The sequence below is a fragment of the Synchiropus splendidus genome, chromosome 3 (assembly GCF_027744825.2).
Source record: "Synchiropus splendidus isolate RoL2022-P1 chromosome 3, RoL_Sspl_1.0, whole genome shotgun sequence".
Taxonomy (NCBI): domain Eukaryota; kingdom Metazoa; phylum Chordata; class Actinopteri; order Syngnathiformes; family Callionymidae; genus Synchiropus; species Synchiropus splendidus.
The window spans coordinates 34,381,945-34,404,058 of NC_071336.1; the positions used below are offsets into that span (position 1 = coordinate 34,381,945).

A 22,114-nucleotide genomic window follows, 5' to 3' on the forward strand; every position below is an offset into this window, starting at 1 on the left:
CTCCTCTCCAACACCTGACGCTCAACAGATGCTTCCTCTCCAAAAACTGGTGCAAACCTATCGTGGGCTACCGAGGTTTCTCAAGATTTTGTGTTCCAATAATTCTAAACATTGACAGTGAAACAAGGTGTGAAGTTTGTCAAAAGCAGAATGATAGTGTGTGTTCATCTTCACTCCAGTGGACTGTCACTCTGGTAGAATCCTTTCTTCACAGAAAAAAACCCCTCTGTTTCCACATTTCTGCCCTCAGTCAACAGAATCAAATATGCACCAACTGTGTCGTTCACTCTGACACTGTTTCATGTTTCAAAGACGTGAGGCTGTCACGCACTGTCACCGTTGCTATGTGCTTCCTGTAGCCGCGTGAGTGCGAGTGTGTTCCGCTCAGGCGCCGCCGCTGCTGCTGCTCCCTGACCATAACTTTCTGATGAGATTAATCACAGGAGTCAATGACATCATCCAATCAGTCTGTCAATCATGTCATGGAATCGGATGTGTCCGTGCGTGCGTGCGTTTGTGTGTGTGAGCGTGGCTGACCTCAGAGCAGCCAGAACAAGTGTGGGCAGAGCTGGAACTCGACCGGTGTTGTGTGTAGTCATGAGTCCGGACGGTCCGTTTGTTTTGGCTCGACTGCAGAAGAAAGAAGTTGCAGAGGGACGAAAACAACCTCAGTTAGTTGGGACCTGTCCGAACGTCACTGTCTAAAGTTCAGTAGAGCAAGTGTGGCCCTCTCGTGGTCGTATTCAGTTTGCTTTCCGCCCCACGTCATCCAGGCCTGCTGGTTGGTTAGCATCTCCTGTCACTCTGATCCACTCGGCTGGTGTGGCGCTGCAGGTTTCCTGGTGTTGGAGCTTCTGCCTTCTCTCTGTCTCTCTCTCTGCTGTAGCTCGGTTGTCTGTCCATCTCTGCCTGGACTTGCTTCTGGTGGCTGGCGTGTGCGCGTGTGAGAGTGTGGACGTAAAAGCTCCACGAGAGGATGAGACGGTTTATCGTGGCCTGACTAATCCGCATGCCTCTCGCTGGTTCCTAACAGGGGGTGTCATTTGATCAAGTCAATAATCTGCTGATTGAACCTGCTCGAATTGAGGAGGAAGAGGTCTGTACCTTCACTTTCCTGTCTCCCCACACATCCACCCTCCTCCCCTCTGTGGACCCATGGCTCACACAAGCCACCTGTTATTCACCAGTCCATCCTTGAAGAGGAGCAGCGGTGGCAGAACACGGATGCTGGACGTTTAAGCTTCGTTCGATCTGGTCCCTCATGGATCTGACATCAACTTAAGTCTGGAGCTCTAGATGCTCTTCAGCCCATCACAGGAAAAACATCTGCTGACCATCTAATCTACGCAGAGTTTCAAAAGCCATTTTGAAATGGAAGTCCACACAAGTACCGCCATGTCAGTGAACATCAGGAAAAGCAGCCGTCCAGCATCTGTTTCTGCCTCCGGTCTCTTCTTCCTGCCAGCTCCTGCTGCTTCGCTCCTTTCCTCTGCTGTGCTGCACTTGAAGTGAGTGACTGAGCTTCACCATCACCTGCCTCCATTCTAACATGCGGGTCTGGGTTTTATTACATCGCAGAAGACTCTCTTGAATAAGGAAGTTGGACCAGTCGTGTTCAGTGTTGATGCTCGCGCTCAGCTACACAAGCTAGCCTTGATTCATCCTAACAAAGATACTGCATGTTAGCATGCTAGCGTTGTCAGGGTTGAGCCAGACAAGCACCTCAGGAAGACTTTTCAAGTGAGTCCAGGAGGCCGTTTCCTCACCAACGTGCCCGTCTCGACATTGAACTGGCCGACACCATCAGGTCGTTGCCTCACTCCCCCCATCTCGACAGTGAACCCTTCCGATTCAGTCAGGTGATCGTGCTTCGCATCGTCCTATCCAACAATGCCCCTCTCACTTGTGCTCCACAGAATAGTTGACATTGTCAAGGGCCTTAACCTGCCCTCACCTGCACAATACAAGGCGTTGCAGCCACCATCCCACTTCTGATGCCAACATGATTTTTAGTCCTCAGCTCCATTTAAAGGCAGTGGGTCGGTCTTCTTGTAAGTCAGGGTTTACTCCACCCCCTTTGTTCCCTCTCCTTCCCATCACCTTCTGCATGGCATGCAATTATACCAAGGACTCTGTCTCAAACTGCTGCCCTCTGACTCGTCTTGATTCACTGCTTGTCTGAAGTCAGGTGGTCACTTCTGCTCCAGAGCAAAGTTCTAATTTCAAACCTTGGAGAAGCACATCTGTCATACTCTCTGTGTGACCTGACTTCAGACTCTCAGAGGTCAGACGACGGTCATTGGGCCACGTCAGGACATCACTGTCCGGAGTTCTGTGGCCTTGTCGCGTTGACTCCCCCTCCTCCTCCCGCAGCACACCCTCACCATCGTCAGACAAACCGGAGGTCTGGGCATCAGCATCGCTGGAGGGAAAGGTTCCACTCCGTATAAGGGGGACGACGAGGTGAGTCCACTGCATCTGCACCACCGTGATGGTTAGAAGACGATGCTGATGATGTGTTTGCTCCTCACTGCTCAGGGCATCTTCATCTCCAGAGTGTCTGAGGAGGGTCCAGCCGCTCGCGCGGGAGTGAAAGTTGGAGACAAACTTCTTGAGGTGAAGCCAGTCAACAGTTGTCTGAAGCTGAGACGCTGGTCTGAGTGAGGACCAAAGGTTTGATGTCACATTGGTCCGTTTGCTGCAGGTGAACGGCGTCGACCTCAACGAAGCCGAGCACCACATGGCGGTGGAGGCGCTGCGCAGCTCCGGAGCATCCGTGTCCATGTCCGTGCTGCGCGAGCGTATGGTGGAGCCGGAGAACGCCATCACGACCACGCCGCTGAGGCCGGAGGATGACTACTTCCCCCGCGAACGACGCAGCAGTGGCCTGGCCTTCAACATGGAGCCCAGTTTGAGTGGCCCCCAGCAGCGACTCTCCACCTGCCTGATCCGCAACGACAAGGGTCTTGGGTTCAGCATTGCGGGAGGCAAGGGGTCCACGCCGTACCGCTCTGGAGACACGGTAAGTTTGTGATATTTCTGTCATTTTCAGCATGAATATCTTGAAAAGAAGAAGAAACTCCCAACTCTGATTCTTTTTTTATCAGAATCAGAAAACATGCTCTGCACAAAAATCACAATAAAATGAAAAAGAAATAATATAATGAAGTGCAAAAAGTAATACAAAGGAGCTTAGAAACAATGTGGAAGAAAATGCAGATTCAAGGACAGAATGAACAGAAAAACGTGCCAAAGAACTGAGATCTAACCTGAGTTTGTGCTGTTTTTAAAAATGTGCAGCTTTTCTTTTGCAGTGCTGTTTGCTCTCATGAGACATTATTGTGTCTTGATGTCATGTGCACAACTCAAACTGGGGCTGCCCGGTTTCCCTCATTTCCTTTTCCAGTTCCTCTCTTCTTCTCTTCCTCTCCCTCTCATTGAACACCTCTGCTCTGTTCCTCACTCCAGGTCTTCACTAGCCTTCTAGTCAGACCATGTGATACTAGTATGAAGAGGTGGGAACTGTAGCGGGATGTTGTGTATGTGTGGCAGCAGCAGCTCGCCGGCCTCCCGTCCTTCCGTCTTGAGCAGTGTTGTTTGTTGTCCTCTGAATGATTTAACGCTCCAACACTGAAGTCTGTGAACGGACTATTTGTGTGGGACTCCACACCCAAGCGTCTATTCTTGCCGCCATGTTTACAGCAGTCACCCGAGTAACAGGATATGAATAGCTGGTCTTGACACTCGATCACAGTCGCTGGACAGAGATAGGGAGATATCTGGGCCAGTGCAGGAGCCCGGCACATGCTGCCGGAGGAGCCAACACAGGCAAGAGGACTCGCGACTGAGGTGGCAGTAAGTCTTTTCTGCCGGTGCCGTCAGAACTCTTGGCGCTTTCACGACCCGCTGCTTCTGCTGTGTTGTCATGCAGCTTTCTAAAGCATTATTCCGATTGGATCAGGTTCACTCAGGACGGCTGGTGAATCCTCTTCACCAGGGGATGACGCTCACATTAACAGACGTTGCTGTATTGTAAGTGACGGTCTTTGAAGTGCTAGCATGTTGGGCTGTTTTGGGTGTGGGCACACATGACGCCTAGCATGGCAACCTGGTGGTTCCCCTGTCATGTTTGGGTTAGTTCCTGACGGTCCTTGTGGACACCTGAGTGGCAGAGCTTTCTCCATAGAAATCCGTCCACTCGTTCATGATCTTAATGGGGTCACTGGGGCTGGAGTCTTTCTCAGCTACCCAGGGTGAGAGGTAGGGGACACCCTTGACATGTCTCCAGGCCAAGAACTAATGTCTCCTTAGTCACAGATGAGAGAGCAGTTCAACACTAGACTGTAAAGTCTCCTGAAAATGTGGGTGGTGGCTCTGGAGTCAGTCACAGGCCTGTAGAGGCAGCAGCACCTTGGCAATTTTAACGTCTTTTCCCCCCACTTTTCTTCAAACTCATTTTCCACTTGACAGAGTTTCGTAACGACCAGAGAACCAGTTGCACCAGATATTTTCCCACCAGCCCCGTCTTGTCCTGAGAGCTGAAGCCCCGAAAGGTTCTTGCAGAAGCTCACGCTCGCCGTGATCCAGCAGCAGTTAGACAGCGACTCCGTTGGATGATGAAAGTTTTGTGCAGAAAGACGTTTGAAATGTGTTGTTTTCTTCTCAGGGGATCTTCATTTCTCGCATCGCAGAGGGCGGAGCCGCGCACAGAGACAGCACGCTGCGTGTCGGAGACAGAGTCCTCTCTGTGAGTATTCCTCGGACCAAATCAAGGAGATGGGTTTGGTTAGTTTTAAACCAGCAGCCTTTACTGAAGTCACTCGGATGATTTCCAGGAGCAGGACTGACACGTCCCGCTCCAAGCTTGAGCTGGTCATGATGTCATTCAAACCTGTGCCAGACTAGATCTGGATGTCTCCCAGGTACTGAGGCAGTTCAGACGTAGGAAACGGCCCAAAAGTCGTACCTCAAACCACTGGAACAACTGAGTGCTCTGAAACATCTCGACTCTTCCAGTTGCTGATTCAGACATTAGCCTGTTGCTTTCCCACTCCACAACAAACCAAATAATGTTCTACTCCAGAGAGCCCCCTGCTGGACATAAATCTAGACACAACTCTGAATTAGTCTGAAGGACTCAGCAGTAAATCTGAAGAGTGACCGTTTTTAGATTTGGCTTCGAGGACGGTGCGTCCTCACCTCATTGCAGTGAGCATCACTCCTGTCTCCTTGTTGAAGACGCTGCTGTCTCCACCTCAGTTGCAGAGCTCAGCTGCTGTCGCCTGCTCTGCTTCGTTGACCTCGCCTCTGTCTCTTCTGCTATCAAAAGTGTCTGCTTGTTTCTTCCGTCCCTTCAGTCTTCTTCTCCTCACTCTTTCTCCTCTGCATGCGTTTCTTTGAGCGGTGGAGGGGCTTTGGTGCCGGGGGCGGGGTTCAACTGCTGGTAGGAGCCGGTACTGTCGGGTCAGCGCTGACCTCTGCTTGTCAGATCTTAGGGATTCTGCATGCCTGACCACTCTAAGCTCTCGCTGCCTCCGCCGACTCCAGACCGGTGGGGACTCACATGTTTGGAGTCGACTTGGGTGAAGAGTGGAGTGCGCTCGCCGAGCAGAAACTCTTGGCTTCACTTCCTAGTTCTTCTGTCTCTCATTCACTCTCTCTCTCTGAGGGGTCAATGTCTTCACTCTGACACTCACTGACCTACTCAACAAGACGGTAGTGGCATGCGTTGCATTCAAGTCAGACCTTCTTCTCAAGCTGGCGATAGTGCATAGTAGTCTCCTCCAGCGTTGCTTCATGTCGTGGCTGCCACTCTTCCTGCAAGTGTCCTTCGTTCAAGTGTGCTTCTGCTGGGCTCACTCCCTGCCTGGTTGGTTTCACTTTGATCCAGATCAATGGTGTAGACATGACAGAGGCCAGACATGACCAGGCAGTAGCGCTTCTTACCGGCACCTCCCCCACCATCGCCCTCCTGGTCGAGAGAGACCCCAACGCGTCACCAGGTCGGGGCCGAGCCCACTCCCCACCGCCCCCAGAACCCTCAGATTCCCCCGATCAGGAAGAAGACGGTCTCCAGGGAAACCACCTGGGCAGGATGGAAGACGAGTACCCCATCGAGGTGAGTCCCCGGCCATCATCATGTCGGCAGATTCTTGTGAAAGCCACAGGTTGAAATCTCTCTTCCGCTCGATGCTGTCCAGTTCCAGAGAGGATGGTGCAGGGTACGAACACCTGGCTAGAGTTGCTTTACCTCTGTTTTGTGTTGGAGTTTAGACGACGTGTTGACAGTGAATTGTTTTTGTGTGACTGCGTCTACACTCCTCACATCTTGGCAGTGTTGTTAGATTTAGAAGTAGAGTGTGGTCTTCCCCAAATAGCACGACTAGTAGTTGACACCCAGTAATGTTGGTGATGCTAGCTGGGCTGCAAGACGATACAAACTCTGTTGCACACCTTTGCATCAAAGCAAAAGAGCTTTTTATCTGTTCGAGCTAAGCACTTAATCATGTTTCAGTTTGGCTGCAGTTGTTAGGAGGTAGCATCAAAGGGACCCGACCTGTACCAAGTAAACTGAATTGTCACGTTAAGAGATTTACTGACTATGGGCCGGTCCCAATTCTCAGCCTAACACTGGGTTCTGCGTGTTCACGTGTAAGTCGCGCGTGTCCCAATACTCCTGAGGCTGAGGGCACTTGCCGTTCATCACTGGAAGGGATCATCCTCCAAACCGAGGCTCCGGAGCCGACTCGCAACCGAGAGGGAAGATGAAGTGCGGGCAGATTCCCGGGACACCAAAGTGTGAATTGAATAAGATGACAACAGGGACATTCTTCCATCTGTTTACATTCTCCTGGTGTCACAAGTCAGTGACCTGAAGGATCGACCGTGTCCGACAACATTAACGACACGACATTAATGAGTGTGTTCTTATTTCTTCTTAACAAACTAGCATCCAAGCTAACGTTAGCGGCGACATACCTCTAACAGATCTATCACTGCAAAATCGTGGCGATGCTTCACCAAGTCAGACGCTGGAGCTGCCATTTCCAAAGCATCTCCAACACTTATTACACAGGAAACAAAACACACAACGGCAGCCAGTGACACTTGTGTTGTAAAGCATGACATCATGAAGTGCCGTTCCACTTCTTACCACTGATTTTAAAACCAGAAAAAAAATGGCGCACTGTTCGATATGTAATTTGTTTCGCAGAACTTTTATTTCTGAGAATAGTGGCGTCACTGTTTTTGTCTTGTCAAATATTGACCCATGCTAATGTAAAGGTCATGCAGCCCTTGTTAGCTCAGTAGGAAACCTCCCTCAGCAATATGAAGGTAACGTCTCCTGACAAATCGCACGACTCTCCCGTCAACGACAGGAAGTCACTTTGGTTAAGTCCGGCGGCCCTCTTGGTCTCAGCATCGTCGGAGGGAGTGACCACGCCAGCCACCCCTTCGGCATCAACGAGCCCGGCGTCTTCATCTCCAAGGTGCGTGCCGTTGTTTGTGTTACTGTCGTGGTCACATGGTTTTCAACAAACAGGTCATCCTTCTCTCCAGGTCATCCCCCACGGACTTGCGTGTCAAAGCGGACTACGAGTCGGTGACAGAATCTTGGAGGTCAACGACATCGACCTCCGTCACGCGACACACCAGGAGGCCGTGCGAGCGCTGCTGGCCAACAAGCAGGAGATTCGAATGTTAGTGAGGAGGGATCCATCCCCGCCAGGGATGCAGGTGAGTCACGTGGGTGCTACAGTAGCACTGTGAACTGGCTAACAATGCACTACCCCGCCAACAGGAAGTTGTTATCCAGAAGCAGCCGGGAGAGAAGCTGGGCATCAGTATCCGAGGTGGAGCCAAAGGTCACGCAGGGAACCCGTTCGACCCGACAGATGAGGGCGTCTTCATATCAAAGGTACTAACGGCTCACAAATGACAAAAGAAATGATTTTGTTGCTACCGCTAGTGACCGGTGATGACTCACTAGCGCCACCTCACTCCTACAGGTCAGCTCCACCGGCGCTGCAGCCAGAGACGGACGGCTGCAAGTGGGAATGCGAATCCTGGAAGTGAACAACCACAGTCTGCTGGGAATGACGCACACGGAGGCGGTGCGAGTGCTGCGAGCTATCGGGGACTCGCTGGTCATGCTGGTGTGCGACGGCTTTGACCCCCGGAAGGTCACCACCGTGGAAGTGAGTCCTCGGAAGTGATGCATTCAGGTTTCTCTTCTGTACCAACACGGTGTTCGTCTTGCAGGCCTCTCCGGGCATCATAGCCAACCCGTTCGCGGCGGGGATCGTCCGAAAAAACAGTCTGGAGAGCATCTCTTCCATCGACCGAGACCTGAGCCCAGAGGAGATGGACATCATGCAGAAGGTACCAGACCTGCAGGAGACACGGAGTAGTCACTTTCTCTGTTCAGAAACTTGAAATAATCTGACAAGAAAGTTCTCGGACGCAGACCATGTCAGTGCCTCGAGTTAGAAGTTCAGGGAGACCAGGCCAGGCCAGGCCTTCTTTATCTCCTGCTCACGGTTCATGTTCCGGTAAAAGCGCCTCATGACTGAATCAAAATTCAGTTCAGCATTTTCCTCTCAGCTGCGCTTTGCCACCGCAGCAGAGGGGATTTAGAGGCGGAGCTGCGATGGAACGCCTGTTGATCTAGTCCAGATTAACTTTTGGGAAACTGCCCTGGAATGTGAGAGCAAGCCAGCGGCCCGAGGTTGTTGAGCAGAGATGTTCTGGATGGTAACAATGTTGAATCTCTGCAGGAGTCTGAGATGGTGAGAGAGACGTCGCAGTGGGAGAGAGAGGAAATGGAGAAAGTGGTGAGTGGCCCGTTTCCTTCAGTCGAGGTGCAGCTGTGGTCTCTGCTTGCTCAGTTATCGAGTGAATGAAGGGTCCTTGTTCCTGCAACGTCCCGCCTCGCATGCTTTTTTCTGCTCTGGTAGGAAGTTGTTAGCTGACTTTTTAACCTGTGTGGCTTCTACTCTTCCCTCTCTCTCTCTCTCCTCCTCGTGTGTTTGGTGTGGTCACCTGTTCTTCTTCCTGCTCCTTCACCACTGCTCTGCTTCCCTCATCCTTTCACCACTGCGGCATCGTGTGTCTGGGTGTCTTCCTGGCTTCCCCCGATCCCCACCCACTTCCTGTCTTGGTGAAGGAGCGAATGCGCTTGGAGCGAGAGGAGGCCACACGGCTGCTAGAAGAGGAGACGCAGGTGAGACACTGATCGACCGGGAGGTTCAGTGAAGCTGGAGGTCGGAGTCTGAAAAGTTGAGACCTGATGCCCACGAGTGAAGCAATGGACAGTTTGATGGTCCACTGCCAAACTAAACCTCCATGTGTCGAAAGATTGTCATGAGCAACATGCAGTCACTAGTTCAAAGAGCCTTTTTATGTCACTGAACGTGAGAGTAACTGGTCTCCCTGGTCTCTCTGTAGAACATCAGCTCGGGTCCACTGAAGCTGGACTACAAGACCTTAGCGGCTCTTCCCACCACCAGCCTGCAGAAGGTCAACAGGGTATGTGCGACTCATTGTTGGTGAAATGTGTTGGGAGTCTTGAGTCTCATGGGTGGACCGGAGATGTGGCTGTAACAGCGGCAGCTGTAGTGCAGAACTTTTCACGTTCCCTGGAAGGCTCCTCCAGATCGTACTGCCGCAGGTCTTCTGCCTCAGACACCAGGGAGAATCCTGAGACGAGACCTAAGCCAACTGGTTTGAAGGAGGGAATGAATGAGCTGGAGCTGCAGCTGAAGCAGCAATAAATGAGGAATCCACCGTGGCCCTGAGTCTGTCGGGGATTACTGCTGCAACTATCTTTAAAACGGCCTTGGTGGCTTAAAAATGGAAACCCAGCGTGAAATTCCTGGCCTTCATGCCGCAGGGGACTTGCTCCATCGGAACGGTCCACACAGACCCATATGTTCAAATGTTTACTTGCTAAAAGACCTCCGAGGAAGATTGGACTGGACGAGGGGCGGAGAGACTTGCAGAAGTTCAGAAGAATTGAGTGAGGAGAAACCAAAGAAGAAGGCGGTGATCCACCCCTCATACAGGCACTGAAGGGTTTGAGGGGGAGGGGGCGCAGCTGCCCGCCGCCAACCTCCTCTGCGATATTTTAAACCTTCAGTGGAGTCTGTGGGAGAGTCGCGAGGGTCCTCAGAGAGGAAGCTTCCGTCTGAGTTGTTAGAGGAGTGAAGGATCAGAACCACATCATCGTGAGTATCAAACCCATTCTGAAGACTGCTTTCCTTGTCACGTGGTATCTGTTGGAACTCAAGTGTGTGAGCTGCAACTTAGACTCGTATTTTGTTGAGGATCGAGCCACATATGAAGCAGCTGTTGGGCAGCAGTTTCATTTGAATTCGACTGAGTGTATCTTTGTGTTGCGACTTCCACTGGTTTAATGTTGTTGCCGTGAGATTCCTGTGGCGATCATCTAGAAATGTAGCTTTATTTTTGAGAAAACAGGCTTGAAGTTTGAAGTGTGTGTTTGTATCAACATTTGTTTTTTACCTTGAGTCTGTGCCCCTGAACAGCATGTGCAAAACCTTGTTGAATTGAACATCTGAGCAGGGTCCAGAATCCTGATGACCTTCTCTGAGAACCTGGTCTGAATGTTCAAATGGCATGAGATTTCACTGTGAGGGGCGTCCATGCAAAGATCTGTGTCGGCTGTCCACATCTTCGTCAACGGAGCAACCCACGTAGTACTTCAAAGTCAGGTCAAATCAAAACTTGTAGTCCCATCTGGGTCAGGTATTTTGGAGGCCTGTACTGATGAAGTTGGTTCAGAGAGCTGCCGTGAACATCTGAGGGAACAGAGTTGAAGCCGAGCCTGTAGGTGACTCAGGTTTGGTTCTGATTAGGAGGACCTAAGGTCACAAGGCTGGGGCGAATAAGAGGGTACTTGAGGGCTCGTGTAAACCCAGTAGGACACTTGGGATTAACAAGGCTCAAGCAACTGTATTCAAGGTTCCCATCAAAGTGACCCTTCAAGCACCCAGTGTCTACTTATGTGAGGTCAGGTCAAAGGTGCCTCCTCGCAAATCGCAACAACCAGGTCCGCATCCACAAGCCTCCTGACAAAGTGCCTCAGTTTTAGTGGTCATCTTTTCTGAGGGATCCTCAGGGACTGACTGCAGTTGAGCTTCATATCAAACCTTGTGTCGAGGTTGTGCGTTCACACCACTTCTAATAGCGTCGTGACTCATTGTGGTTCCTCTGACTCACAAGTGTGTGGACTCTCTCACACTCAGACCCCAGCTGTCCCTCAGCGCCGGTGCCAAAGGGCCACTGGGGTTCACATTCCAGCCCACTGACCCCCGCCACAGTCCGGCCCTGCTCACTGCTGTTAAACAAGAATATTCTTGCTGCCGCCAATTTCAACGGACGAGTGAAGGTCGCATGTTCTCCATGATGGTCAACAACTCGTGTGAAAGGTTTTCAGTGTTGGTGGTGTAAAATAAGGATTGTCGGTTTTCGCTGCATCAGTCTTAGTCTGAGGTCTTGTCGGCTCCCGAGTGTCTCGAGTGATAATGTGGTTATTTACGTCTGACGGCAGCTACGAGCTTATCTTACTGGCTTTAAGGCGAAATTTAGAAACGTGACTTCAGCTGCTGCAGGTTTGAGTGTCGACTGTGTATTTAAAGAAATCCGGGCAAGTCCTGGAGAAGGGAGTTTCATGCTGCTGTTTTAGGTCCTGATTCATCTGTCTCATGAATCATGGCGAAGTCATCAATCAAGTGTTCCCTCCTCCTGTCCTCCCTCGTGCACAGTTGCCTGCTCCTCTCAGTTCCATGGAGGCCCCTCTGCAAGTCCAGTACGCTGCCCCTTTAGAGCCTCTTGGCTACAGTCTAGCCCACTCCTCAAACCCTCTGGGCCACACAGACCTAACACCCGCCGCCGGTCCAAAGTCAGAGCTCAGCGGAGCTGACAGCGCTGGATCGTCCACGACCTTGAACTCTGCGTTGATGTCTGAGGAAGAGGAGGAAGAATGTCTGGTGGACTCGCAGCCCATGTGCTTCAAGGAAAACCCTTTTCTGGTGGCTAACCGTAGAGGGAAGGGTCTTCCTCCTGGAGAGCGGATCCTGTCCGGGCCGCCGGTGGGCTACGGGAGACACGGCCAGCTGCAGCCATGGTTATTCAGCAAGGCAAGCGGTCGGCCGAAGTGTGGTTTGACGTCAGCATGGAGTGTTTCTGAGCACTGATGTTGTGTTGGCGTACGACCTAAAAGCTTTGGCTGAGTTTTAGTCCACCAGTGTGAGTGCTTCTGAGGTGAAGTAAGTCAACCCTCCTGGTGACCCAGCCAGAGTCAGAGGGAAACAGATTCATGAATCCAGAGTTCAATTCTGAAAAGTGAAGTGACCGTTTGTTTTCCCATGTCTAACAGTTTTGTGTTGGGCTTGTTGTGTGCGTGTTCTAATGTCCGGGCGAAGCTGCTTCCGCTGCTAACAATGACATAACCAAACCAGCTCTCGTGTGTCGCCGCAGGAGTTGCGACAATCTGATGATGCAGGAGAACCTGTCTACTCCATCTCACTTGTAAAACATCCATTCCAATTCCTCAGCAGTTGGAATGTGTTGAATGTCTCGACAGCTGAGGTCGGGGGGCGGGTGAGGGTGGTGGGGGGGTGCTGCGCCTCCTGAAGCTCTGAAGTGTAAGAAACTTGAAACACCAACGCTGGGATGTAAACACTTCTGTTCTCTGACTCTCTCTAGGCCCCGTCGGGTGACTACAGTCCGATCAGAGAAGCGCCTTATTCACCGACCATCCAGCCGGTGAGCAGCTGCCGCTTCCTTCTCATCTCTATCTCGTGCTGTTCTCCCATCTTCATCTGCCACTGTGGGGTGTGATTAGCTGAAAGTGTCCCTCCGCCCTCAGCCGGGTCCTCCCCACAGCCCCGCGTGTGCCGGCAGGGAGACTCGCTTCGTAAGTGGGTCCTTGACCCTCTGCTTTAGCTTGGCACAGCTGAGCGTCTTCGCCTCGGGTCGCATGTGCAGCCAACTGATGCTTGGCCTCAGTCGCTCTGGTTTTAACTCGTGCTTCGTGTCTGTCATGAGAAGACGACTTGGTCTTGACAGGATGGCAGGTGTTGACTCTAGAACTGCTGCTCTGACCTCTTTGTTTCCATCCAGCCGTCCTTTTTTTTATTTTAATATGATTGACTTTTGCAGGCAAGCATCCATTACTCCTCCACCCCCAATGCCAGAGACACATCATCTCCATCATCAGTGAGTGTCGGGTCCATCACTGAGCCTCCCCCAGTAGACGGTGTTCCAGTTGAGCAACACTGACGCCTTTCACCGGCTGCTGGTCTCACGTTCTGTCTCTTCTCTGCGCAGACGCGGCCCGGTGCCATCCAACCAGTGGGACGCGGGCGCCAGAGCTCGTCCCCCGCCACTCCGGACGGCCACAGCCCTAACCCTTTCCAGCATGGCCCCTCCCCCTTCAACTCCCAGACCTCTGTAAGACCCCTCACCTCAACATAGTGCTGTTCTCCACCCACTCTTACTCGCACCTCTCCATGACACTCACACCAAGTCGGAGTGCACCTGCGCTCCAGTCATCACGGCTGCAGGAAGATTCGTATTTTAGTCAGAACTGAACCCAGGCCGGACTCTCAGGGAACCGGTTGCACATCAGGGAAGTTCCCCTGAGCAGAGGTAGCAAGCTAGTGTCCTCCTCCATCGTCATACATCGTCACACGTTTCAGAAGGAAGGCTCTCGAGCGTCTGTAACTTGGTCTCTCCTCGTCCAGCCGCCATGTTGTTCTCCACTGGTTTTACATCGTCTACCCTCCATGTCTTCCCATTCCTCTTCTCTCCCTCAACTCGATCACATCCATCGGCCCCTTCATCCAACCCCTCCTACAGCCTTGTGTCCCTTCCCCCATCTCTCCTGATGAGTTGCCAATGAATGTCAAGCAGGCATACAAGGCGTTCGCGGCCGTGCCTCGCTCGCTAGCAGTGCTGGAGCCGCCGCAGGTAGGCCCTGCAGCCTGGCCTTGCCCGGGTCGTAGTCCCAAAACTAGCATGCTGTGGTGTCCCCTCCTGCCCCCCGACACTGTCCGGAAAAGATCCTGCACACTGTCTGCGGGGGCCGTTGTGTGACACGTGGAATGCCTTCATCAGTTTTGTGGTCCGCTGTCATCACGACCGTCACGGCGACTGACTCCATTTGTGATTGGTGAACTAATGTCCACACTGAAGCGTCGGCATGCTGCGTGTCCCGTCTCACGCCGAGTCCTCATCTTGGCTAACTCTCCTTTGTCTTCACTGCAGGATCTCTATGGGCTGAGAAACAATTTCCACTCTAAGCCGCTGACTCCAGAGGTGAGTGATTCGCTTCCATGTACCACTGTTAGCGATTGAACTGGCCCTCAGTTCAGTGGCCCTTACTATGGTGTGCTTCTTTGTTTTCAACAGCAAGTGTATCTCATTCAGTAGCTCTATGTTCTCTGAGTCTTCGTAGCAAGGACAAACTCAGTAAAATTAAAAGTTAGAGTTGTTTATCCACGAGGGCTTTGGGTGTCAGAAGCTTGAACGGTGTTGGGTGACATGTACCCCAAAAACCATCCTGACCATTTGGTGACACGGTGATGTGGCTTTTCCAGCCTGAGCTGAACAACGAGGTTTTTGACGATAGCGTTCAGGGTCAGGAGCGAGTCGTCAGGGGAGTGAGCGGCCAGGTCTCCCCCCGCTCCACCCTCACCTCTGACCGTCGGGAATATATGAGCCTGGCAGCGGTGCCTCGTCTCTCTAGGCCGTCTCTGGACCTGCAGGTACCCACCGCCGCCTCCGCCTGGGCAGTGGTGCGCCCAGCTTGACTGGTGGTGGTGGTGCCCCCTCTTGCTTTCCAATCCGGACGAAAAAACACTGCAGTTCCATAGCTAAACTCTGCTTCATGGTGCTGGGTTTTAATCCAGAGCTGCTTCGACTTCTTGCTCTCCACTCCCTTATGTTCTGCTTGACCCAACAGCAGTAGCTGAGTTCTCAGGGACTACAAGACAACATGTTGAGCTTTCTCAAGTTTCTCCACTTCCAAACTTGGAACACTTCTTCCAAGAAACATGCTCTGTTGTTTCAGTGCGTCGCTGCTGCGATCGTTCCGACAAATCACCACTGATCATTCCCGTCTCTGATCCTCCTCCCTTGTGCACACGACAACCTGCCGGCTTCCCATTCTGATGGTCCCTTCGATCCCGCAGAGTCCCTCTCCCACTGGCAAGAGCAGCCCAGAGCAGCGCTCCTTCAGGGACAGACAGAAGTATTTCGAGATTGACGTGAAGCAGCAGACTCCCGACAAGCCCAAACCTCGAGTCTCCCTGGTTGGTGAAGATGATCTCAAGAAGATGAGGGAGGAAGAAGGTGCGCTCCTTTTTTTTTGGATTTGTGATTCTTTCACTCACCAACTGTTTTTGTTTCACTCCCTCAGAGAGGAAGTTTGAGCAGAGAGCACGAGAGTACCTTCTGGATGAGGATGATGAGGATGAAGAAGATGAGGACATCACTAAGCAGGTGGCCCAAATGAAGGCCACAGGCAAGGTGCTGCTGGACGGAGTGGAGTACAAAGTGGAGCCGGTTTCTTCACCATCTGGTCACTGCTCCACGCCCCCCAGCTACAGCGGCAGCTCGGGGTACGCTCAGTCCTCCTGTTCCCTCGTCTGCCTTTTCCGTGCTTCTGCTCACGTGCGTTGGTCCTCAAACAGGCCCTCGTCAGTGGATGGGAAGGGCGACTCTCAGAGGAACTCTCTGGACGACAGCTTCAGGCTGGAGCAGAGGCCCAACTCCATGACTGGGTAAGAAGCGTACACTCATCATCACGAGTCCGTCTTGGCCCCTGAAGTCAACCCTCTTCACGCGCCCCCAGTTTGATCCCAATGTATCCCGGCGAGTCGGCGGCTCCCATACGAACAGCCAAAGCAGAGCGCAGACATCAAGAACGGCTTCGAATGCAGAGTCCTGAACTGTCAGTCGCGCCTGACAAGGACCTGAGCCCGGCTGAGAAACGAGCGCTGGAGGCAGAGAAGAGAGCCATGTGGAGAGCAGCGCGGTATGAACCAGATGACTTGGCCTCTTTGTATGTGTAGCTGAAAACCGTCTCTGCTTCAATCTCCTGTTTTATATGCCACTCGTTGGTCTTCTTCTGTTTCTCTGTTCTCCCTGCTGTTTTGTCCTCCTCCTGTCCTGATGTTCACTCCTCCTCCTCCTGGTGCTGTGGGCCAGGCCCTCTGATCTAGAGGAAGATGTTAGGCAGTATGAGCAGGACCTGGCTAAGAGGCTCTACCAAGCCAGAGTGAGAGCCTCTCAGGGCACCACCCCTCCGCCCCCCTCTTCCTCCTTCACTGCAGCCTCCCAGCTCAGGTCTGCTCCTCGGCTCCAGCAAGCAAGGGCCACACGCACGGCATCGTGGGAGTGTGCTGGGGTGCTTTGGTGTTGGCTAGTTAGTTCGCAGCCGAGATGTGAAAGGTTCAAGCACTGTGCCAGCGCTTCCTCTGCCTTTCCATCACCGCCTTGCTTCTGCACGCCCCCCGCCCCCTTCCTGCCTTGCGCCTTCCTTTTTTATGTCCTCTCTGTTATCTACTAACACACACCAGCCGTTTGTAACTGGACAATGAACCTACCTGCAGTAGGTGTGTCCTTTTCCTGGGATGCCCCGGTGAACTGTGGCAGCAAACCAGGACAAGGATGGTTTAGGAGTCGTGGAGTCTGAGAACCTCTCTTGAGGTCAAACAAGTGCTGCATCTACACCTGAGTCTCACGGTCGCATCCTCTCGCAGGATGAAGTCACTCGAGCAGGACGCTCTGAAAGCTCAGATGGTCATCGCCAAGTCTCGGGACGGAAAGAAACGTGGAACTCTGGATCAGCTGACGGAGTCGCCGTCGCCCGCCCCCACTCCATCCCCTACCCCATTAGAAGGTACCAAAACCGCAACTTGTTGAATCTCTTGTAGCTTTGAAATAGAGCTCAGTCACTGAAGAACGCTTCTCTTCTTCCAGACCTGAGTCCTCGCGGAGTGACGTCACCTGGAAGGCTGGTAGGTAACAACCGTTTCCTCCCTGAGCCTCAAGCCTGACCTTCCTTTGTGACAGGAGGTCGAAGACCCTTAGTCACTGCTGCTGTTTGAATGACCCACCAGCTTCTCAGCTTCCTTTACTCCTCATCTCTCTCTATCACTCTCCTCAGCTGTACTTTCTCTTCCCTCCGTCCATCCTCTCTCCTCCTTCCTCCACCTCTGCTCATCCCTGTTTGCTGTCCTTCTAGTCCCTGTCGTCAAAGAAGTTTGACTACCGACAGTTTGCCGCCATTCCTTCTTCCAAACCCGTATACGACATCCAGGTATTGGCTGCATGCTGAGGTCCTGGGGCCCGGGGCCTCTCCCCTCCCCTCTACTCCCCCTTGGCTTTCCCTGCTCCCCTTCCCTTGCAGTGTCTCTGTTGACCCAGGAGGTGTCAGTGTCACTAATGTGGTTTGTCTTGACTAATTTTCATCCCTTCAATGAAGAGCTGCTTCATCGTCAGAGCGCCGACTCAGCTGTTTCCCCCTTTCCAAGTGTTGCACGTTGTGCCAGTCATCCTGTTGCCTGTCCTCACCGAGTCACTGACAGTGAGAACCAAACGTTAAGACGAGCCATGCGTTCTTGAAAATTGCAACTTCAAGCATCAGCATGCCCAAGTCAAGCTTTGATGCGATTCTTCAGGTCACTCGCTCCTCGGCTCATGACGTTGAACCGCTACGGTGGCAGTACGACGGAGCTGATTCTAGAATCGTAGCCTCGCGTGAGTGGTGCGCTGAGAGACAAAAACCTCAGCAGGGGCTCAAAGGTGACGCCCTGGGAGATGCATCTGTTAACAGAACCAAAACCCAGACTGGTCTCTTCGGTCATCGCTGCCTCCTCCGTCAACACCTTCAAACTTGGAATACATTTACACGGCACTCGAAACGACTGGATGCAAGAAACCTTGCACCTAGTGAAACTGATTTTACGTGGCTCATCACCTTCGGCAGAATTGGGCGGTGTCGTAACTACGCCTGGCCACTAAGTGTTTTCCAAGGAAGTCAGGGGTAAAGGCTTCGCATGCCGACAGCCTTGTGTGTTCCGATGAAAATAAACACAGTTACAGTGCAGTTTTGTCACATATTTCTTGAGCATCAGGGCACAGTGGCCAGTTAACGTATGCAGACACTGTAGCGCCGCAAGCCTTTTCGTTGCAGTGTTTACACAGCGACCAATTTGACTTTGTCGCCAGACGTTCACTCTGGACTTAGCTTTCAAAAGTTGGTGGCTTCGGCATGTAAACTGCAACCGACACTAGAGAGCGGCGGATTCCTTGGTCTTCGCCTAACCCAGTCACTTGTCCGACTCGTTTCTCATCATCAGTTGTTTCATGCACGCTCACATTTCGGCCTCTGCTGGGTTCCTCTCTGACAGAGAAGCTTCAGCTCCCCATCGACTCGCCTGCTCTGTGACTTGATGAGTGTGTGTGTGTCGTCAGTCTGCATGTGATCACTTGGCCTAGTTCTGTCCTCAGGTCCGCCAAATCAAAGAGATGGCGCCTGTTAAAGACTTTACAACGTCCAGAGAGGTTCAGCTCAAACCCTCCAGACGTGAACCTGCTGTCTACAGGACGGATGATATTCACAGGCAACTCAACCTGCCTCAGCTGCAGGCCATGCTCATTCGGTTCCAATATAAATCCACAAAGTTCGACACAAACAAAGTTCAGACTCCAGCAACCAACAGGGAAGAGGTCATTTTGGCGCCTCACAGGTGCAGGAGATGTGACCTCGTCTCCTGGTTTCAAACGTTCCGCTCCAGGGAACCGATCTCAAGTCTGTGATAGTGGTTTCCTGCTAGTATTGAGGCGCTGCTCGGTCTGTAGAGGATGCAGACCAAGGTTCCACAGGTGGCATCTCTGAGAACCTCCGAGCAGGTCCATCCATTACTAACCCGGTGCCAGTCCAGTGTCCATGTGGTCCGCCTCAAGAGATTTTCTTTACCTGGGAAACAAATCAAGCCTCCGAGCCGAGGGTGGTGGGCTGGACCTGGTTGGTTCGGGTCGATCTCTGGGGTGACCTCACATGAACTCTGCTACTCCTTCTAACAAGATGGGATGTGTGGGGCCGGTCCTGGTCTTGGTTCTGGAGCTTCAGTGGAGTCACACACTCGTCGGTCGCTTGGTGAAGGACACTCGTCTTTCCTGCTCCCAGTCACTGACCTCCCCCTCTTCTCCTTCCAGTCTCCCGACACGGCCGGCGACTTCATCTCTGACGTCTCTGCCAGTCCAGGTGAGTCCGGCCGAGCGCTCGGGTCACTGACAGAGCCGTTGATCACAGGTGTGTTCTGTCCCGTTGATTCAGGAGAGTACCTGGGATAAGCTGCTGCCGTCGGTAGGAAGCCGTGTGCATGCTTGGTCAGAGGTGTGAGGAGATGGGGGTGTCGCTGTGTGTGTGTGTCGGGGAAGGTGTGAGCTCAACTAACCCAGTGTCCATCAGCTGCTCATCCAACCGCCTGAAATAGATTCAAAATCAGCACCGACAAACGTCATGCCTCCCGTTTGAGTGGTGAGAGAGCCATGAGACTGTTGCCACACTGAATGGTGGACTTGCGACAGTGTCAATCTCCACTATGATTTAGTCTGCAGTGTTTACGCTCCCGTCATGCTAGCAATAGCCACGTCGGCGCTAAGTTAGCGGATTCTTTCCTAATATATCCACCTGCTCATGTAGTGTGGCTTTGTCTACTGACCTCTAGTGGACCTTTGCTAACATTGCAAGCTGCATGTTGTCTTGGTCTGGTTCATGTGTTCATCGTTCATGTTCACTAAACACATGCGTGGCGAGCGAGGGTTGCTGCTGGGGTGACTGGGACTCTGGAGGTGAGGCGAGTCCAACGTGCTGGTGCGGTGCTGCTCGGGGATGTTCTTGCGGCCATGTGACCTGCAGGGGCGCGTCAGCGTTGGGCCGTCCTGGGATGTTGAGAGACAGTCACCAAACGCTGTCACCTTCATGCTTCCCTGCAGTGAAGCGGCCAAGCTACAGTCGAGAATCGGACGTCCACTTTTTCATGTTTTGCAGATGCCCTCCTAGCTAAAAGCCCGCTTGACTGGATCAAGCAGCAGCGGGTTCTGAGAAGCCAACGAGTCACTGGTCCCACAGTTGAGCCTCAGTGAAGGGAAACGTTTGTGTTCAGACGTTTCTCCTGCAGGATCCTCAACTTCCTTCATTGTTCAGTCTTCATCCACGATGCTCCACACTCTGGTCCTAGACCTTCCAGCTTCATTTGGTTTAGGTTTAAGTCCTTCACTTGCTCATAGTTCAATGGACCAGTAGGTAGCGCCCTCTGTTGGTGTGAGGCGGAGGTGAATGGTCTTCTATTACGTTTTCGTCCAAGAGGAAGTGTCTAACCTGGTGACTGACAGCTGGTGCCTGCAGCCGCATGTGACCCTGACTTGTTTCCCCCACAGACCTGATGGTGAGTCCGGAGGCCCCGCTGCCCACCACCACCGCGCTGGAAGAGATGGCTCTCTACAGCAACAAGCGCAAGCTGAGGCAGGGCCGCCGCAGCCTGGAGACCGCCGTGCCCACGTAACACCGCGACGGCCGGCGAACACACACACACACACACACACACACACACACACACACACACACACGCACACGCACACTACAGTCAGACTTCCTCACCATCGACCACTGCAGTCACACGTTTGTATCCGGTGCCAGTCTCGCCTTCTTCGCGGTCCCGGCGAGCTGGCGCGGGTGGCTTCGTCTCTTTCTACGCTTTTTATTTTTTGGAATCTTTATTGCCGTTTTTGAGAAAATACTGGAGGAGAGAAGAGATGGGACGTGGCGCGGCCTGTTTCGAGCGCCAGAGTAGATTGTGAACCGCGGCTGGTGGGGTGTACATACGAGGACGTCCCGCTGCCTCCGCGCTCGGGCCGCACCGCTAACTTATTGCTTTTAATCCACGCGAGGGCAGCGTAGGACGGGTCGGCAGAGGGTCACGGTACGGACGTCGCCGGCGTGAAGGCAGTTTTATTTTCTAATTTAAATCTGATACCACTGAAACTCGAGGTGTGAATAATGTACAAAAGCTTTGTGGGTGAAACTGAGCCAAGCGTCTGGACGGGCTCGGGTTCTGCTGCTCTCTGCATGTATATTGGGTTTTGGAAAGTGGAGACGGAACCGGCCTCCACAACCTCACTTGGACCTTTACATGACGCTGGTTCCGACCCACTCTGTTTGAGAACGCGAGCATGGTTTCATCCGACTTGAATTGGGTCTTTTAAAGAGCGCGGCGGTTTTAGCGGCGTCCGAGCGGACGATTTTAGCCATTCAAAAAACGCCTTTTTATTTGAGGTCAGGTGACTGGAAGGTCACATGTTCCCGCCTCAGTTCAAGAGCGATGGTCTCGAACAGAGTGGCGGCGTCACTCGGGCTTCACGACGTTGTTCGTGCTGTGTTTCATGATTTTATGTTCTTCGGGGGTGGGGGGGTGGCTTTGCGCAAATAGGTTTGAGGTTGTAGAGTGAAGATGTAGAGCTCACACCAGACTGTAACTAGTGAATTTGTACAACCAAAGAAGTCTATTTTGTGGTTCAGGAATAATAAAAAAAAATTTACTTTTCATTGACGCGGTGTCTGTGGTGCTTCGGTCCAACTTACGTTTTGCCGCTCGGCTACTTGAAGTTCCTCTGCGGAGACAAAGCCGGCGTCAAGGACACGAGTCTTCGACCTTCACTAATTCCACTGGTCACTTGGTGTTTATGTGAGTGCGTGTCGAGCCTCGGTCACCTGCTTGTAGAACCTGTAGCGAGCGTTGTAGAAGGACTCTGCGTTGGACTCGTCCCCCAAGGTGTCCAGCTGCTGCCGCGCCGAGCTCTGCTGACTCTGCTCGTCCTGATGACGCGGGACTCGGCGTCACGACAAAGGCTTCAGTCCAACCGCCAGCGTCCGTGACTCACCTGCTCCGAGTTCTTGTCCATGCTCACCTCCTGCTGCTCCTCCGTCTTCTTGTACCAGGTTTCAAACTCTTTAAACGCCAGAGACGTCTGGGTGAGCTTCAGCTGAGCACGTGCCGAGAGCGTCGGAAGCAGGACT

At 52.6% G+C, this 22,114-nt stretch overlaps 2 protein-coding genes across 10 annotated transcripts in view; one reads left to right on the forward strand and one right to left on the reverse strand.

The window, feature by feature from the left end:
* Positions 1–22,114, forward strand: part of scrib (scribble planar cell polarity protein) — a 51,809-nt gene extending 29,695 nt beyond the window's left edge. Inside the window, exons 16-48 of one of the 6 annotated variants that reach the window (XM_053859052.1) lie at positions 1,034–1,096; positions 2,374–2,463; positions 2,539–2,616; positions 2,705–3,022; positions 4,667–4,747; positions 5,891–6,118; positions 7,380–7,490; positions 7,561–7,737; positions 7,802–7,918; positions 8,010–8,198; positions 8,263–8,382; positions 8,778–8,834; positions 9,167–9,223; positions 9,448–9,532; positions 11,009–11,016; positions 11,787–12,161; positions 12,730–12,789; positions 12,893–12,940; positions 13,186–13,242; positions 13,354–13,476; positions 13,885–13,995; positions 14,293–14,343; positions 14,625–14,792; positions 15,219–15,378; positions 15,446–15,647; positions 15,720–15,809; positions 15,881–16,063; positions 16,237–16,379; positions 16,781–16,930; positions 17,011–17,048; positions 17,276–17,350; positions 19,252–19,300; positions 20,479–22,114. In XM_053859052.1, coding sequence (XP_053715027.1) covers positions 1,034–1,096; positions 2,374–2,463; positions 2,539–2,616; positions 2,705–3,022; positions 4,667–4,747; positions 5,891–6,118; positions 7,380–7,490; positions 7,561–7,737; positions 7,802–7,918; positions 8,010–8,198; positions 8,263–8,382; positions 8,778–8,834; positions 9,167–9,223; positions 9,448–9,532; positions 11,009–11,016; positions 11,787–12,161; positions 12,730–12,789; positions 12,893–12,940; positions 13,186–13,242; positions 13,354–13,476; positions 13,885–13,995; positions 14,293–14,343; positions 14,625–14,792; positions 15,219–15,378; positions 15,446–15,647; positions 15,720–15,809; positions 15,881–16,063; positions 16,237–16,379; positions 16,781–16,930; positions 17,011–17,048; positions 17,276–17,350; positions 19,252–19,300; positions 20,479–20,603 — 3,987 coding nt within the window. In that variant the 3' untranslated portion in view covers positions 20,604–22,114. Of the gene's footprint in view, positions 1–1,033; positions 1,097–2,373; positions 2,464–2,538; positions 2,617–2,704; positions 3,023–4,666; positions 4,748–5,890; positions 6,119–6,200; positions 6,222–7,379; positions 7,491–7,560; positions 7,738–7,801; positions 7,919–8,009; positions 8,199–8,262; positions 8,383–8,777; positions 8,835–9,166; positions 9,224–9,447; positions 9,533–11,008; positions 11,017–11,786; positions 12,162–12,729; positions 12,790–12,892; positions 12,941–13,185; positions 13,243–13,353; positions 13,477–13,884; positions 13,996–14,292; positions 14,344–14,624; positions 14,793–15,218; positions 15,379–15,445; positions 15,648–15,719; positions 15,810–15,880; positions 16,064–16,236; positions 16,380–16,780; positions 16,931–17,010; positions 17,049–17,275; positions 17,351–19,251; positions 19,301–20,478 lie in introns of all 6 variants that reach the window. The other 5 variants (XM_053859050.1, XM_053859048.1, XM_053859049.1 and 2 more) reach the window with 5 other exon arrangements.
* kif9 (kinesin family member 9) overlaps positions 6,058–22,114 on the reverse strand; it is a 28,737-nt gene continuing 12,680 nt past the window's right edge. For 2 of the 4 annotated variants that reach the window (XM_053859057.1, XM_053859056.1), the window contains 4 exons: positions 21,979–22,046; positions 21,809–21,913; positions 21,680–21,708; positions 6,058–8,391 (listed from right to left, as the gene is read on the reverse strand). In XM_053859057.1, the coding sequence (XP_053715032.1) occupies positions 21,694–21,708; positions 21,809–21,913; positions 21,979–22,046 (188 nt within the window). In that variant the 3' untranslated portion in view covers positions 6,058–8,391; positions 21,680–21,693. Of the gene's footprint in view, positions 8,392–21,637; positions 21,709–21,808; positions 21,914–21,978; positions 22,047–22,114 lie in introns of all 4 variants that reach the window. The other 2 variants (XR_008414126.1, XM_053859055.1) reach the window with 2 other exon arrangements.